A 16,275-nucleotide genomic window follows, 5' to 3' on the forward strand; every position below is an offset into this window, starting at 1 on the left:
GGCGGCCCAACAGTGATCACTAGACGCTCATCTCGACTTCTACGCAAGGCCTTTAATATTTCTTATGCCGACTATATATCAAACAAATTACTATATGGATTTTTTCCTCACGTCAACCAATCAAACAAAGAAGGCTCAAATTCACAGGCCATTGTATTCATCGATCAACAGATCAACCTGTCACTATGATCCCCCCCTATAACCACGTGGGGCGTTCAAGTCTGATGATCAAGCCCCATTACATATATCCGGGAACTTATGTGGGACACAGTACTGAACACTGTCTCTGGGTTGGAATGTACAAAGTCATCTGGCAGAGACAGGAGGGAAATTTGTTCTCGAGTTGGAGACTACGTCCATAGTTGATGTGGAGTAGACTAAGAAAGATCAATACCACATACTTAAGGCATGTGCTTAAACGCCAGAAGCTGCAGTTCTTTGCCCTAAAAGATTGCTTAAAAAAAACACATAGTCTTGAAAAAACAACGCATATATGTTAACTGGTATCGATAACGTTTCCATAATAGAATTGCTCTATTGCAAAATCCGAATGAATATATATACAGACACAGGTATACATATATACATACATACATACATACATACATACATACATACATACATACGTACATACATACATACATACATACATACATACATACATATACATCAGTGATGACTCCGGCACTCAGGGTATTCGGGCTTTGTCCGAGTATAAATTTAGTAAAGTGGACGTGTATTTGCAAACTGATTTAATTTCTGCCAACACTGACTTCAAGTATGTAATTTCAGTCAATAACTCGGGCTCCTTTTATCAAGCCTGGTTTTAATTCATTTATTTCCGTTCAACGTCTGATGGTCGTCTTAGAGATGCCCTGTGTCAAAAAATATCATTCGTAGCATACGTTCTCTCGACATGTCTCACATGCGCCTGACTCGGACTCAGAAGCTACACCCCGAGTTGTTATCTATAAACGAAAATATTAAAAATAACTAAAATTCAATGTTTTCTTGAAACAATAAATTTCTATAGCGATTAGGATTTAAATTCCAATCTATGAAATGTTTCCGTTCTAAAATATTCTTAAAGGAAGGAAAAGTTATTCACCAACTCGGGCTAATATGAACGAGCCTGGTAGGTGTAAAAGACTAACTGGCATCCCTTGTCAAGAGTACAGGCAACAGAGAGATTGCTGATGTTTGTTGTGAACTCAGCTGTAATTTGATTGCTGTTATTTTGTGTATAAAGACCAGTTGTGCTTTGCAGGGTTGCTTTATTTTTAACCTTAACTTGGAAATGGAGAAAGACGTAGTGCTAGATATTAAAAAAATAAGTCCTTTGGGGCTAGAAATAAAGAGAGCAGGCAATTGTCTTATGGGAAATTTGTGACGAGCTCGAGTAACGCTGATGACCTGGGGTCGCCTCTGATACACACACACATACATACACACACATATATAAGCATACATATAAATATATATACACACACATACATATATATGCACATATACACACGCACATATGTAAACACACATACACACCTACATACATACGCACACACAATAACAAAATGAACCGTCGTGGAAGAGGCGTTTTACCTTTCTTATTACTTGGAAGTCATTCTTAATGTCTTTCATCTTTTCTCTACCGATTGTCATCAAAAATCCCTCTGACGGGGCAAAGACACTGATATTGGTGGTCTCATCTTTGGCCTGCGACAAGAATTCTGGATCTAGGGAAAGGATCTCGTAGAATTCCCTGAAAAAAAAAAAAAAAAAAAAAAACAAAAGTGTTGAAAAAACAGAAACTTTAAGAAAAAAGGAATTAAATTTAAGGTCATAAATTAAAATTACCAAATTAATCATAAGTTAGTAATAACTATAATTAGTAATAACTATTCATTAATGAATTTTTGGGTTGATGAGTTTATATTGTGTGCGAAACAACTAATATTGTTGACTAAAATATAAGGAAGAGATTTTCACTTGTTAGGCTCTGGGTAGGAAACATCGGTTCGAGGCTGGAACTGATAAAAATGTCGTAAATTTAGGTCTAAACGACCTACCATAGTTATTTCCAGCGCTGGTTTTATTTCAAACCCTAATGTCTATAGTTTATATCACTCATTAATCCAGAGTCTAAAATTACTTCAGTGTCTTGTAATGTCACTCATTTGTACAATACCTTCGGTACTCCTCTGTCTAATGCTGAAGTCACACATTTACTTGACCAGTCCCCAACATTCATTATGCATGTCCATGTCACTCTTCAGTCCATGTTTATAACACTCATCTATTCGTTACCTATATCACACTTTCTTTTTGGTCTGTAGCAGTTATCTGTCTATTACCTATATAACCCGTCTGCTTAGCGTTTATATATATATATATATATATATATATATATATATATATATAATATATATATATATAGTTAATCCAAACATGAAAACACAAAGAGAAAACACAACAACGCAAGAACGTGGAACAGGTATAGTGTTACTGGACGATCAGGAAAGGAAAGAAAGAAAGAGGATTTAACGTTTCGAGTGGAGGTGTTCGTCAGAAACATAGGAAAAGGAAAGATCCAAGGAAGGGAAGACGGAGGGAAAAATCGCCAACGATACACACGCGGTCACATATTGAATATATATTAAGTGTAAAGACTTCCTTCGGTCATATATGAGTATGTGATTGCATCTGAAAAGTTACCTTCCGTGGCACAAGTCCGAGCAAGAGTGTTTATAGAAGCCACCAGCCACCCCTCTCCAAGTCACTGATGATATCTGAGAGAAAGGCAAAGGGGCAGATACAGCTTGGCACCAGTAACTTGGCAACTCATTTCTACACCTTAGTGAACTGGAGCAATATGAAATAAAGTGTCTTGCCAAAGAACACAACACAAAGCCTCGTCTAGGAATAGAACTCACTGCTTCGTGATTGGGAACACGACGCTCTTACCACTGAGGAAACAACTTCCAGAGCTATTGTGTAATATGCATAACATAATACGCCTGACTGTACCGCCTTTGTTATATATATATATATATATATATATATATATAATAGCTAAATTTGGTGGCTAATTTAAGCAATGTGTTCGTGGATGGTTAATGGATCGGAGTAACAATTCTTGAAATATGCCTATAGACGCATAATCTTTTTTTTTCTATCTTTGATGGCATTGTTTGCATAGACGTATTCGTATATGTAAAGTCGTAACTTTTAGTGTTGGCTCTGATTTCTACAGAATATCTGTAGAGATAAGTTTAAAAAATTAATATACATATATATATATATATATATATATATATATTATATATATATATTATATAATATCTGAAAAGGAAGGGAGAGTTAGAAAAACCGGGAGAGAGCACTCATAATTACTGGCGACCTGAAGTTGTATAAAGAACTTTTCTTGTGGAAAATCAGGGTTCGAACAAACAACAAATCCGTAAGGTTTACTGCCATCTTACAATATAAATAAAATACGGGAAGAGTAGAATTTGTAGCATAACTTTTATTCCATGGTTTACAACTGTTTCATCTCACCAGTAGACATGGATATTAAGCAAGATTTAGTTATGAACGTGAAGCAATGTATGCCACGTAATATCACCAGCAGTTGATGAAGAATCGGTTCTGATGAAACAGCTTCCAGTGTAATATGCATAGCATGATACTCACGACTATACCGTCTTTGTCATGAATATCTATAGACATTGTGTGTGATTGGTTACCTCAAGTAGTGGAAACAATTGTAAACCATGCAATGCACGTTGTACAATAAACTCACTCCTCTTCGTTACCTACTTTTCTGATGATCTTTTCTGCAATTCGATTTAACACACTATACTCTGATAGACAGACGCATACTGGTATATAATATAACGACACACACAAGCATTCACGTGGTCTCTGATCTAACATGGCACACAACACAACCGAGTTCAACTGAGTGGCTGGGTGGATTGGAGAGCAAAGGAAGATTCAGTTCAAAAGCTTTAGCAAATCATTTTACCTTCATGATCCGGCTTTAATTTTTCTACACACACACACACACACACACACACACAAACACCCACGTGTGTGTATTTATGCACCTACGCACACATACATACAAAGTTATATCTGTATTTTTTAAATTTTTGTGGTTGCGAAGGCGGTGGTGTTTTCTAAATTTCTTATTGCTTTCTTTTTCTTTTTGTAGCTCTGTTTATTCTTTAAGCTCTTATTTCTTTCAAAATCGTTCCTTATTTATTTTTCTTTGCAAATCTTTCATTCATTTTATTTATTTAGCTTGTTTTACGTAGAACTTGATAATCTCTTAAGTGAATAACTGCACAACGAGAAGGCAGAATCTCGTTGAAAATGGCGAATTAAAACTGCGGTTATATAAATATCACAAACCAATACAGAAATATACAAATAAATAAACGGTATTATTAATAATGATTATCATCATTATTATCCTAGTTGTTGTTGTTCTTATTGTTGCTTTTATTGTAAAATAATGCCGAGGAAAAACTAAGGTAATCTCAAAACTAGTGGAAAGAGGAACGGAGGTGACAAGTGAAAAGAGGAGGGGTGGAGGAAAACGAGAAATAGACGAAGAGAGAGGTAGTAAACGGTTCGAGAGAGAGAGGAAGAAAATTGAGTGGAGAGAGAGGGATAGAGATGAGACTAGAGAAAAAGATTATGAAATAAGAGAGAAGCAGGCAAAAAATGGAAGGAATGCGAGAAATACAGCTATATAGAGCGGGAGAAACAGTGAGAGGAGGAGATAGAGGAGAGAGCAGATTTTCGGAGGAGAGAGAGAGAGAGAGAAGAGAGAGAGAGTGAGGACAGGGAATAAATGAAAAGTTAGGTTTCTAAAAGTAAAACACTATGTTGCCACATTTAATCTTGTAAGATCAACAGTGCGCTTTCATTTCTGTTATTTAATTTATTTGTATTGTTTTGTTTTCCTGCATTTTTCTCTCTCTTATTCCGGTCGTACTTTTCTAGTATTCTATTACAGTTCATTATTATTATTATTATTATTATTATTATTATTATTATTATTATTATTGGAAAAAAAGGAGGGATTCCCTTGGTGGTACTTTGGCAATCATGCACAGAAGTTTTCGTATTTCGTTCGAGATTACATGTTTTCGGATGGGTGGATTGAGAGAGAGAGAGAGAGAGAGAGAGAGAGAGAGAGAGAGAGAGAGAGAGAGAGAGAGAGAGAGAGAGAGAGAGAGAGAGAGAGAGAGAGAGAGAGAGAGAGAGAGAGAGAGAGAGAGAGAGAGAGAGAGAGAGGGCGGGAAGAGAGAGAAAGAGAGAGAGAGAGAGAGAGAGAGAGAGAGAGAGAAAGAGAAAGAGAGTGATGGCTGCCTACAGGGATGGGTGAAAGCGTGGATGGTAGCAAGCTGGGACAGAAGAATAGATTTGGCGACGAACAGAATGATGACGATCGTGAAGTTGATGACAGCAGTGGTGATAATGATGATGATGATGATTACGATGAAGGCAGCGGTAACGTAGCAGTAGTAGTAGTAGTAAGGGTGGTGGTGGCGATGACGATGTTGATAATGGTGAGAATACTTATGATGATGATGATGATGACGATGATGTTGATGATTCTTGAAAATGATGATGAGGAGGATTATCACGATAACGATGACAACCACGATGACGATGACGTTAGTAATTGTAGTATTGGTAGTGTTGTCAGTGGTTGGGGTGTTGGTTGTAGTAGAATGGCAAGAGTTAGAAATCTAAATCGGATTTGTTTCCAATATATAATGTTTTCGTCGTCTTTGTTTCTTTATATTATTTTATTTTCTAAATGGATGTACGCGCGCGGAGTTTGTGTGCATAAATTTTGCCTTGTGTGTATATAAATATACATCGATGTATGTGCGTGCGTGTGTATAAGAATAAATCTGTATGCGTGGTTATATCTGTGGGTGTACGTATTTTTAATATTTTTTTTTACGTTTCCATTGGTTTCGCTTCGGTTCGTTTTGGTTTGGTTTTTGCATTGTATTGTAGTTGTTATATTTTTGTTTTCTGTTTTCTACTATTGGCTTCCTTTTATTATTATTATTATTATTATTATTATTATTATTTTTATTATTTGTTTTGATTTCGGTGATAATCTTGTAACTTTAAATAATTGCAAATATATTCTCGTGTTACGCAGTCATACAGATACAGATACAGATACAGATACAGATACAGATACAGATACAGATACAGATACACGCCTGTACAGGTAAACACAGGTGCGTGCAGAGATGCAAAGACACACACACACACGCGCGCGCGCACGCGCGTGCGGTGTCGTTTGTTAACTCAAACTAAACCTCGATCAGCTACCTATCTATGGTCATGTGTATAAAAATATATTTATACACCTACTTGTATGCAGGAAATACATACATACATACATACATACATACATACATACATACATATATATATACATATACATATAGATATACACACACACATATATATATATACATATACTCACGCACACACACGCATATATATATATATACATATACGCATATAAATATATATATATGTTCACACATATATATATACTCACACGCAGACACACGCATATAGATATATACATACACACACATATTTATATACATACGTGTATATGTATATATATACACACATATATATACATACGTATATATTACATGTATATACATATATATCCATATATATATATATATATGCATACATACACACACATATATATAATCTTCTACATGCACACGCAGCACATCCAACACCCACACGCATCCAATACACACTTACACACATATATATATAATCTTCTAGACGCACACACAGCACATCCAATACAAACACGTTAACACGTTGAAGCAGAAATTGCTCAAGAAGCGAAAGATGCGGATAATACACGAACCACATGTTATAGAGGGAGGGAGAAGAGAGGATAGATAGATAGAGAGAGGTGGTAGGAGAGACAGAGATGAAAGGAGTGAAAGTTAGAGGAGGTGAGGGATGAAATTGATACAAGAGAATCAGGTTATCATCTTATATGCTATGAATTTCACCTGGCTGTCAGTTTGATATCATGATATATCAACAATGATGTATCACTTTTGATTTTACACTCACATACACACAAACAGATATATATATATATATATATATATATATGCACACGCACGTGCATGTGTTTATGTGTGTGTGTGTGCACTGTTTTTAATATATTAGGTATTATCCTCAAACGCAAGTGCAAAACTTGTCTTCCCCTACAAAAGATCAAAGATTGTGTGTGTGTGTGTGTGTGTGTGTGTGAGGGAGAGAGAGAGAGAACAATCATACAGTGAGATAGACAAATACAGGTATATCAAATACCATACAACATAAATTATTGATTTATTAAACTTATTATTCTCTGTCTGGTGGAAATATCATAACTACTAAACAGCAATCGTTCTATTTGAGAACTGAAGATGGCCAATTTCTCGCAAAAGGAAACAAAAACCGAAAAATTATAATACAACTTTACTGTCATGATTTACATATTTTTAGGTTGGCATGAGTCAATAGGGTTTAAAAAAGAAGAAAATTTTCTGTGGGACCGCTGTCACGTGACCAGAACAGCCATCTTTGATTCAGTCTAGAAGATGACAACTTGAATGCAAGGACAAAAGATAGATATACAGTTTCATCCTAGAAAAACATTAACTTTCCATCTTACAAAGGTGGATTTTCAGAAAGAACAAGAGAGTAAAACTTCAGATTGGCAGTTTTAGTTTTTGGAAGATCATTCTGCATCTCAGTAAAAGCAGAATTTACTGGGGCCCAATAGAATTCGTTGCGTCAGTTTGACAGCTACTTAATTTTATAGACCCGGCAGAATAAAACCTAAATTAGACGAGGCTGATATTTGAAACCAGAATTAATAACTATACGCCGCAATATATTTATGCGACGTTCTACCCATTCAGCCGATCCAACGCCCTTACATACGACTTTCCAATATGACTTTCTTATAAATATTTTCAATTTGTAGGCGAGTTAGCAAAATCGTAAGTACGTCGGGCAAATATTTCCTGTCCTCGTGTTCTGAGTTCAAATTCCGCCGATGTTGACTTCGTCTTCCATCCTTTCGGGGTCGATAAAACTAAGTACAAATTATGCAGGTACCATGCTGGAGCCCCCTCCTCCAAAATTTCAGACCTTGTGCCTATAGAAATGAATATTTTCGTTTTTGTAGCATATTCATTGTTTGAAAAGGTAAAAAAAACGCTCGATGTAGAAGTCTTTGGCCGGATCAAGCCGAAACAGTCATATTATGCAGAGAAAATCCCTGGAGAAGGACATCATGCTCGGAATGGTCAGTGGCAAGAGAGGAAGAGGCCGACCAAGAACCCGCTGGCTTGACACCATCAAGAGTGACACGGGAATGGACATAGCCAATCTGAAAGAAGCGACCCAGGATAGAACTGACTGGAGAACACTGATCCAACGAGTATCCGAGTGTCGACTTCGACTGAGCGGATAGATAGAGAGTACGATAAAAGTTTAAGGAACTTCTGATCTTCTTCAACTCGGAGATGGAAAAAATTTTAATGAAATGATGAATATTTCACTCTCCTACTCACTGTCCCCTTGTCTCTCTCGTTGACAGTGTCTCTCTGTGTCTCTCTCTCTTCTCCTTCTCTCTATACGTCAACAAATATTAAAAAAACTATGTTGACGATGTGAATAATTGATACCGGCCACCCAGTATGTAAGACCGGTTCTATTTATGCCGAGGTTCAATTTTTTACATATCAGGGTTAAGCGTTTACAGTAATTTCTCCCTTATAATAATAAAGAGAATTACGGAGATGTACTTGCATAGCAAGTGATCTGATCTGAGATTGTGTGCTGAAACAAAAATAATTGCAGCGTGGAAGGTGCTTATACGCCATTTAAAACACACACACACACACACACACAGAAACACAAAAACCGTTACATTCACTTCAACATTTAAATTTATTTTGCCAAAATATTTTCGTCGCTTTGAAACCGTGACCTCTTCACTGGCAAAATTCCGTGCTGCATCTATTCGTATTTTGACGCAAAGCCCGCAATTTTGGGTCAAAAGTTTAAGTCGATTACATCGACCCCAGTGTTCAACTGGTATGAATTCTATCGACCTCGAAGGATGAAAGGCAAAGTGGACCTCAGCTGAATATGAACTCAGAATATAAAGACGGACGAAATGCCGCTAAGCATTTGGTCCGGCGCGAGTACGATTCAGCTAGTTCACCAAAACCACCACCACCACAATAATAATAATAATAATAATTTTGTATTTATAGGCGCAAGGCCTAAAATTTGGTTGAGGGAGGATATAATCGATTACATTGACCCTGAAAGGTTCGACCAACGCGGAATTTGAACTTAGAACGTAAACAGCCGGAAGAAAAGCTGACAAGCATTTTGCCCGATACACTAACGATTCTGGCAGCTCGCCTTCTTAAGACTACTACGAATAATCATAATAATAATAATAATAGTCCTCACTTGAGGCCTGTTATTGGCTTTCTTATTAAGTCACTTCCTCATTACGGTGTCACCACCAGGTAAGTGGAAACAATACTACATGCCGAATTTTATACAGAGAGAGAGTGAGAATGAGAATATATACATACGTATATATATATATATATATAATATATATATATATATATATATATATATATATATATATATATATATATATATATATTATATATATATATATTATATATATTATATATATATACATACACACACACACACATATATATTTGCATACACCCATGTATACTTATACACGTAGTTGTATGGATAATATTACGATGAGAGTGTGTAGTTGATTTACCTGAGGTATGCCGTGTCAGCCATTGTTTCTGCCACCGATTTATAGGGAAAAGCCAGCACTTGGTCTATGATATGTAGAACACCGTTGGTTGCTGGGATATCTGCAGTGGTTACCCTTGCTTTCACATTATTGCTGATTACGTACACTGAAAAAGAAAAAAAAAAGAGGGATAGAAGTGGAGAGTAAGCGGTGAGGGTAGAAACCTTCGGTTGAGAAATACTTATAAATGCGGATGGCTTCAATAGAACAATGAAACAGCGATATTACAGTTCAATATTTGGTATGTAAGACATGCACAAGTGAATGTAATGTGGGCAAATGTTACTACTACTACTACTACTACTACTACTACTACTATACTACTACTACTACTACTCGATTCACGAGCATCGTCTATGATTTCGTTGTTTTAGATACCTACGTCTTCGAGATCAGGCATAGACACCCCCTCGGCAAATCATACTACTGGCGCGACACAGCATCCAGAATGTGAGAGAGTTTGAACAAGAAAGAGCTTCACGCACTTGTCTTATACGGATTTCAATTTAATAGGACGGAACAACGCGAAGTGAAGTGGCTTGTTTAAGGATATGACGTTTCACTCGATCTTGGAATCGAAATCGCAACATTGTTCATCGTGAACTCCAAACACTAAACAGTGGGTCACGCGGCTGCAGATGTACGTTTATGTGTGTGTGTATGTTCTTGTATGCGCGCGTAATTAAATTTATAATTCATGTTACAAATGTTTCCATGGCATGGTAATTTATTTTCACACGATATATTAATGAATGTTATATGACTTAAATGACATAATTTTAATTATCAAATATGTTAATTCACCATTCAGTTCTTCGGGCAAGATGATCCATATATTCGTACCATAAATCGTTGTGTGTGTATGTGTAATTGGTTTTAGCAAACGAAAGAAATACCCAATGTAGCTGAATATAAATATCTTGATTTGATCGGCAGTAGTCAACATTGATAAATAAAGTTACTTCCAATGACAAGCCGGCCATTCTTCACTCAACAATGGGACCAGAACATACGTGAAGCGTAACGAATTCATTCTGTCTGTTCACATTCGTTATCATTACGTATCGTTCATTTCACGATGTCCGCATGCCACCATCACTAACTCAGCTACTTTTAGCAATTCTCCTCTCTCGCGCCAATATTCTTCGTTAACATTCCATACAAATACTTCTCATATATATATATATATAATATATATATATATACACACACACACAAAGCCTCCTGGTCTTCCTCTCACTGCATTACTCTATTATCCCCCAATTTCTACATTACCATAGATTCTCCACACAACTCTTTACAGTCTATTAATGTATGATGGTCTTTGTGCAGTTTAATATTTGCAAACGATTATTTATGTTTTAACCTTTCATTTTGAAATAGTGAAAATGAAATGTTTTCAGAATAGTTCAGCCCATCTGTTCGCTTAAATATATATATAACTTAAAATTGAATAGAAGATCTGAATACCACCTGATGAATGTCCTTAGAAGAGACACGAAACAATTGTAGTGGCGAATTTAATTTTATTTAATTTATATAAAATTTTTTATGCATTGGATTAAGTCTTTCTTTGTTTGATTGCATAATAGTGGTTTTGTCTCTAATAATATTGTATAATATTTTACTATAAAATTGGAGATTCAGTCCTAAATCTGATTTTTCCCTGTAAATTTGGATTTATTCCCTAATATTTATTATTATATATATATATATATATATATATATATATATATATATATATATTTTTTTTTCTTTTTAGTTTCAGCTCAGAGCTGCGGCCATGCTGATGCACCGCGGTTTTTTTTTATTTTGTACAGAGGGGACAAACAAGGACAGACAAACGGATTAAGTCGATTACATCGACCCCAGTGCGTAACTGGTACTTATTTAATCGACCCCGAAAGGATGAAAGGCAAAGTCGACCTCAGTGAAATTTGCACTCAGAACGGAGCGACAGACGAAATACCGCAAAGCATTTCGCCCGGCGTGCTAACGTTTCTGCCAGCTCACCGCCTTATATATTCAAATTTCTTATACAAAATGTTTCACTGGAATGAAACATTTGGCCATCTTTGAAGAATAAATTTTATAAATTATCTATCTATCTATCTATCTATCTATCTATCTATCTATCTATCTATCTATCTATCTATCTATCTATCTATCTGTCTGTCTGTCTGTCTGTCTGTCTGTCTGTCTGTCTGTCTGTCTGTCTGTCTGTCTGTTTCTCTATCTATCTATCTATCTATCTATCTATCTATCTATCTATCTATCTATCTATCTATCTATCTATCTATATCATAAATACTTACCACCGTTCTCCATCCCAGTCACTGAAGATTCAACTCATAACTACCAAGAAGAATCTTGATGATGCTTACTTGAACGCCGAGGTCGAATTTATCAACGGCAAAATTAGCAAACTATCCAAAGAGCACATTAGTAAAAAAATACCATCTTGCCTGGAAATCCATCAAAGTCCTATCAGGCAAAAATTCTGGGTCATCAATTAGAATTAAAGGGGGATCAGCTAAGAAGCGTTTAGAAAATTGGTCAATTCAATTTAAAAACCTTGGAAAGAATGCCAACATCCCTGATAACCCCACTCTTCCAAGTGTGCCTATATCAAATACGCTGGACATCAACACCTTCCCCTTTTACCATATTTGAACTAACAGCAGCCACTAAATAACTGAAAGCCTCGAAAGCATTTGGTCCCGACAATATCCCAGCTATAATTTGGAAGGATGATAGATTTCACGTACTTTTGCTCATTCTTTGCAACCACACACTTCCCACTTTTATAGCTCCAAAGATTTGGCACCAATCTCAAATCATCCCAATACCCAAAGAAGGCGATTTATCCCTCGTCACCAACTACAGGGGTATATCTCTAATGTCAATTGCTGCAAAATTGTACAACAAACTGATTCTAAACCGTTTCGTCCTTTTTGTTGAACCTTTGCTCCGAAAGAACCAGAATGGATTCAGACATGGGCGCTCAACGTTGAGCCAAATACTATGTCTACGTAGACTTATTGAAGAATCAAAAGCATTTAATCGCGATCTTACAATGGTGTTTGTAAACTTTTCTAAAGCGTTCGACTCTGTAGATAGGTACAAGATGTTTGAAATCCAGAATCATTTCTGCCATCAAAGTCCTCTACATAGATACGTCTTCAACCATCTTAACACCTGATGGAGAAACATCATCTTTCTCAATCAAAGCCAGAAAACTGCAGGGAGACACACTCGCCACATTTCTCTTCATCATTGTCGTTGACTATGTGCTACGTATGTCAGTTGATACCATTTCTGGCAAGGGCTTTGAAATAAAACCCAGAAGTTCCAGACACCCAGCTGAATATTTAACAGGCACTGACTTTGCTGACGACATCGCTCTTATCAGTGATTCTCTCTCCAATGCCCAGTCTCTTTTACAATCTCCTGAACAAGCCTCAAATTGTGTAGGTCTTTACCGCAATGAGTCCAAGACTGAATATGTAAACAAATGCCTGTCCAACAGTGATTTCATCATCCATACTCTCAACAATACGCCCTTAAATATGGTTTCTGATTACAAATATCTTGGGTCATACATATTATCATCTGAAAAAGATTTTCTAACTAGAAAGGGTATGGCCTGGTCAGCCTCTAATGATATGCATAAGATCTGGTCATCAAATCTAAGTAGAGACTTCAAACTTAAAATCTTCAAAGTCACAGTCGAACCAATTCTACTGTATGGCTCAGAAACCTGGACGTTATCAAAGAAGCTTCAGAGGCAGTTGGATGGAACTTACACTTGCCTCCTTATGAGAGCTCAAAATGTCTCGTGGAAACGTCATCCAACCAAAGTACATATATATATGAAAAAATACCATCTGTATCATCTCTCGTGAAAGGTAGAAGAGTCCAGTTTGCTGGACATTGTTGTAAAGCTGAAAACGAGGTACTTTCTACTCTTCTCCTCTGGAAGCCACCTGCTCGCGATACCAGATGGCGCACACTCTCCTACCCTGATGTAATCTCCAGGGATACAGGCATCCAGCAACAGGACCGCTGTAATCCTATAAATGACCGTGAAGTCTGGCGTAATATAATGAATTCCATTGTCTCGAACACGGTCGAACAATGATGATGATGAATTCGTTCGGCTAATACGAACAACTGTTGCCAAGAAGAATAAAGATATCTGTATATTATATATATATATATATATATATATATATATATATAATATAATATTATGTATGTATGTATATGTATGTATATATATTATATATATATATTATATTATATATATATATTATATATATATATATGTATATATATATATATATATATATATATGTATGTGCACACGCGCTATGCTTCTACACGCGTACACGCATGCTCAGAGCTACCCACTCGAACACAGAAACAGAATCGAAGTTCCTCATGTTTTGTACCTCAGCTTCATTTGCATATACTTTGTATCAAAAATGTTCTTTATTCAAAACAACGGAAAGAAATTTATATCAGACATATATTCACACATTTACAAAAGTCCACGAACATGAAAATAAATTGCCATTTATACATACGTGAAAATAAATACGTACATACATATATGTATGTATGTGCGTCGTATAGGAACTCATAAAAATCAATAAACATATATATATATATATATGTATATGTATATATATATATATATATATATAGAGAGAGAGAGAGAGAGAGAGAGGGAGAGACAGAGTGTGAGTATGTATACACCTGCGGATACATGTTTTTGTGATTGCATGTGTGCGCGCGATCACACACACAAGCGTTACTACGGAATCGTCCGGTCTTTCTAAACTATTCCACATTCCTTACATGGTGTGTGTGGGTATATATATATATATATATATATATATGTATATACATATATGTGCAAATATATATACATATATATGCATATATATATATATATATACAGATATATATACACACATATATATAGGTATATATTCATATATACATATTTATATATATATATATATATATACATATATATATATGTATGTATACATATATACATGTATATATGCAGATATATATATACATACATATATAAATATATATGCAGATATATATACATATATAAGCATATATATATACAATATATATATATAGGTATATATACACACATATATAGATACATATATATATATGTATACATATATACATAATATGCATATATATATATATACATACATACACTAAACATATATATACATACATACATATAAAACATATATATACATATATATATATACATACATATATATACATATATATACATATATACATACATATTATATTATATATAATATATATATATATATATATATATATACATATATGCAACATTTATATATATATATACATACATTACATATACATATATATATACATTATATATATTCACAGTATATATACATTATTATATATAATACATAGACATACATACACACATATTTGCGTGTAGCTAATTCCATTACGCCGTCTGTTGATATCCTATATCCATTTACCTATCTATCTAACATTAAGTACCCTCTCTCTTTGTACTTATATACTTATCTATGTATCTATGTATCTATGTATCTATCTATCTATCTATCTATCTATCTATCTATCTATCAATCTATCTGTCTATATGTCTATCTGTCTATCTGTCTGTATATTTATCTATCCATCCATCCCAATGTCTATATCTCTTATTACTTTCACTGCACAAATCAGTGAGGTATTACTAATATCTTATCACAACAGAAAGATAGACAGTTATTTAAAGCTAACTATATTATTTCAGATAATAACAGATTTTACTTTCTTTCTCTCCAAGCAAACCATCGCAGAATGATGTCGTAACGGACCAACACAAAAGAACCGTGTGAACACAATCCAAATCTTACATAAATATATATATACCTCTATATGTACATATCTGTGTATTGGGGCCCCCCTTCTCTCTACGCACACACATACGTGTGTGTGGAGGGCAGAAAGATTTTGTGTGTATCTCACGCACTCACTCACTTACTCTGTGTGTGTGTGTGTGTGTGTGTGTGTGTGTGTGTGTGTGTGTGTGTGTGTGTGTGTGTGTGTGCGTGCGTGTGTGTGCCTGTATATATGTATATATATACGCACAGATATGACTGCAACATTTGCATAAATTTTTCTGAATATATATGAGTTATACATTGTTGCTTATATGTATTTATTGCAGTATATAGAGAGCCAGGTGTGTATGTTTGTGTGTACACATCGATTTATTCATGAATCTAATTTTGTGCTTATATATA

The 16,275-nt window shown here is 35.2% G+C and overlaps 1 protein-coding gene across 1 annotated transcript in view; it reads right to left on the bottom strand.

Annotated features, from left to right (window-relative positions):
* Positions 1-16,275, bottom strand: part of LOC115223995 (fasciclin-1) — a 103,231-nt gene that overhangs the window by 75,032 nt on the left and 11,924 nt on the right. The window contains exons 3-4 of the mRNA XM_029794777.2: positions 9,902-10,046; positions 1,600-1,759 (exon numbers count right to left, since the gene is read on the bottom strand). Of these exons, the coding sequence (XP_029650637.1) occupies positions 1,600-1,759; positions 9,902-10,046 (305 nt within the window). The remainder of the gene's footprint in view (positions 1-1,599; positions 1,760-9,901; positions 10,047-16,275) is intronic.

This window comes from Octopus sinensis, linkage group LG24 (assembly GCF_006345805.1).
Source record: "Octopus sinensis linkage group LG24, ASM634580v1, whole genome shotgun sequence".
In the NCBI taxonomy this organism is placed as follows: domain Eukaryota; kingdom Metazoa; phylum Mollusca; class Cephalopoda; order Octopoda; family Octopodidae; genus Octopus; species Octopus sinensis.